This window comes from Adiantum capillus-veneris, chromosome 9 (genome assembly GCF_014529385.1).
Source record: "Adiantum capillus-veneris isolate H3 chromosome 9, ASM1452938v2, whole genome shotgun sequence".
Classification (NCBI taxonomy): domain Eukaryota; kingdom Viridiplantae; phylum Streptophyta; class Polypodiopsida; order Polypodiales; family Pteridaceae; genus Adiantum; species Adiantum capillus-veneris.
This window is the reverse complement of record NC_140939.1, coordinates 10,066,640-10,070,275: the sequence shown is the minus strand read 5'-3', so window position 1 is coordinate 10,070,275 and position 3,636 is coordinate 10,066,640. Positions and strand designations below refer to the sequence as shown.

General features: G+C 33.7%; 1 protein-coding gene across 1 annotated transcript; it reads right to left on the bottom strand.

Moving 5' to 3' along the window:
• Window positions 1-2,892: 2,892 nt before the first annotated feature.
• LOC147450117 (uncharacterized) lies at window positions 2,893-3,432 on the bottom strand. Its single transcript, XM_086520652.1, has one exon. It carries the CDS (start codon window positions 3,430-3,432, stop codon window positions 2,893-2,895), a length of 540 nt encoding a protein of 179 aa, XP_086376778.1.
• Window positions 3,433-3,636: the final 204 nt, after the last annotated feature.

The following is a 3,636-nucleotide window of genomic DNA, read 5'->3' as shown; positions in this document are numbered from 1 at the left end:
AAAATCAAATATTGAGGGGTCTAAAAATATATGTACATGTCAAATATAAATAATATAGGTGGAAAAAATATAAAGGGGTCAAAATAAATCTCTCTCATCATAAGTCTACCATAAAAAAATGAATATTTTTTATGGTCTAATTTATGAGAGTAATAGAGAAGAGATGTAGGAAGGAAAAAAATCACAATAGTGAAAAAATATAGACATAAATAGAACTAGTTTTTTTGGTTTTTTGTTGGGATGGAGTTACACCAAAAATAAGAGAAGCTTGCATGAGATTATTTTTATATGGAATAAAGAGTATGCAAAATGGTAAGAAAAAATATGGTAATGGTGAGTAAATGTACATAGCATAAATAACACACCCTACGTAGAAATATTTAAATAAATACGAAAATAATTACGAAAAATCTTTTTATTTAGGCCCTATATACAATGCAATATTTACACACAAATGGGCCATAATATACTTATATTTTTTATTTTTTTACTTTTTTGGCTCAACTAGCCCAATGACTAGCTAATTGAGGGTTTTTTAAGAAGATATGGGAAAAGTCCCGTGACTCACGCACGCCTATGTACAGTGAAATGGTAGGGATAGCCACAGTGTTTGGGTGATTTTGGTAGGGTGGAGTAACTTACTATGGCAATTATGGAGAGCCGAAAAACGGCTATCAGTAGCAAGACATGTTCCTGCAAGTGATGAATCATTGCACACAATGCATGCACATTTGCACAACCCACCATACATTCCAAATGCTTGACTACGCATATGATTCACAACCATCTTCAAATATGAAATTTTCACATGGTAAATACAATAACATGTCAGCCTATCCTTTAGCTTTTGCACAAAGTAGGGCTTCTCTGATTCAAAAGCACAAAGCTGGATTGCTACATCCGGAGTGGCATCCTTGAAACGTTGGTAGAGCTCAGCCAGCATTCCACAACAAGAAAGCTTGAATGACGAATAAATCATGTGTCAAAGCTACCGATTAGCTATGAATAGCTATCAATAGTAAGCTGTAGCTATTAATAGCTATCAAAATCTATGAAATAAAAATCACTAGCTATAAATATCTATAGAAAAAAGCAAACACCTGATCATTCACTATCAATAGCTATCAGAGAGCTACCAATAGCTATCAAATGGCAGTTATCAAAATCAATAGCTATAACTAGCTATGAAATATCTAAGAATCACTATCAATAGTTGAGAGGTAGCTATCACCAGCTATAAACAACTATTAAAGATATATCAATAGTTATCAAAGAACTACGAATAGAAACCACATAGCAATCACTAAACACTAGCTATGAAAATCTATTATAGTTATCAAAGAGATATTATTAGCTATCGAGTAGCAATCACTAGCGATAAAGTAGCCTTGGCTATGAAATAGCAAACACTAGCTATGAGATATCTATCAAAAAGCTATCAATAGCTATAAAACAAGCACTATCTATGAATACCTACCAATAGCTAGCTATCAATAGCTATCCAATAACAATCAATAGCTATGAAAGAACCACTAGCTGGGAAAATCTATCAAACAGCAGTTACCAAAGAGCTATTAATAGCTATCAAATAGTAGTTATGAACATCAACAACTATCTCACAACAATTACTATCTATAAAATAGCTATCAAATAGTAAACACTAGATATGAAATAGCTATCATTAGCTATTATAGTTATCAAAGAGCTATTCTAGTAGCTACCGTGCAGCAATCACTAGCTATGGAATAGATTTGGCTATGAGATAACAACAAAAACTAGCTATGAGATATCTATCAAATAGCTATCAATAGCTATGAAACAAGAATCACTAGCTATGAACAGCTTATCAATAACTATCAAACAACAATCACTAGCTATGAAATAGCTTTAAATAAAGAAAATACTTTATTATTAGCTATTGATAGAGATCCTTATCTATAAAATCGGCTATGAAATATCTATTATTTAGCTATCAACTACCAATAAATGGCTATAAAATAGCTATCAGTAGCTATCAAACAGCTACCAATAGCTATCAAATAGCAATTACTACATATAAAATATCTTTTAAATAGCAAACACTAGCTATGAAATAGCAATCACTAGCCATGAACAGCTATCAAATAGATTTGACTAGCTATGAAATACCTCATCCTAAAGAAAATACTTGATTATTAGCTATCAATAGTCATCACTAGCTATAGAATGTCATTGAGTAGCTATAAAATATCTATTGATTACCTATTAAAAAACAAATTTTGGCTATGAAATAGCAATCAAAAGCCATGAACAGCTATCAATTGCTATCAAGAGATATTTTATAGAAATCACTAGCTATAAAATAGTTTCACCTAAGGAAGATACCTGATCAATAGCTATTACACAACTGCTAATAACAGAACAATTATTAGTATCTATCACTATCAACAAGTAGGTAATTACAAAAATAGTCATTATTGGCTATCAATACTAATACCAAACAGATAGCCTAGCAGAAGTTATGTAACAACACATAGCTATCGGTCAAACTTTGACGGCTATCAACTGGCCAATATAGTGAACAACTATGACATATATTTTGACTAGTTATAAGATGGTACAACATAGCTAGTGGGTGGCTATGAAGTAAACTGCATTTGATAGCTATTAGTGTGGAAAGAGCTATCTATAAAACACGGATAGCTACCAGCCAAAATTTGACAGCTATTAACTAGCCATTGCCACAGAATAACTATAACGAACAGCCATGAAACACATAATGGCAGCAAAACAAATAGATAATGGTCAATAATTGGCAGCTAAACACTGGCAATAGTTATGTAAGTAATTCAAATAGCTGCGTAGTCAAAAAGATTCTACCCAGCAAGAGTATCTAACAAATACAAAAAGCCACTACATGGCATACACTTTCTTCCATACCTGTGATACTTCCAGTAAATGGATGGGATGTTCGATATACTCCTTCTGACCAATTCTCTTTTGATATATGTCTTTTTTGTTGGGGGATACACGAGTCTCAAGCATCCAAAAGTTGACTATTAGCTCCTTTACCTCTTCAGGTATGCGCCTTTTTTGAAGACTCCGATGACATGTGGCAAAGGACAAAGTGGTCTTCTCAGTTTGTTGGAGTAGCCGATTCTTGGCTCCATACAAGTTCCTTCTATGAATAGAAAGTAGCTTGGAGACAACATTAACATTAAGACCTTGTGCCTCCTCTGGGTTTTTTGAGTTTAGAAGCATCATCATGGTAGGCATCTTGAGGAACATATCATCTTCAATTTGTGGCCTCTTCAAGTCTTGAAGTGTGTTCCGAATATTTCCTACCAGTGTATCTGCAAAATAGGGTGTTGATGCTTTGTCATTCTGTATATCTTTCAGTGAAGGGTGCTGAATCATCCGATTGAAGATGTCTTTCTTGGTGTCCATGTCCATTCCACTTGTGCTTTGAAGTACATATCGTGCAATGACTTTCTCTATCTTTGCTCTTTTTTCATTCTTGACGATTTTTGCACAGCCCTGTGCCTTTGTTAAGTCTTCTATTCCTTCGACTGCTTCATTCCCTTCTCTTTCAACAACCAAACCTACATCTGCTCTTCTCTTCAATCGGCTCTTTGTTCTCTCTTGCTGAAAGCTTCA

Bases quoted from the DNA above. Each gene is read 5' to 3' on its own strand.
- LOC147450117 (XM_086520652.1), bottom strand. From the start codon at position 3,432: ATGGACATGGACACCAAGAAAGACATCTTCAATCGGATGATTCAGCAC.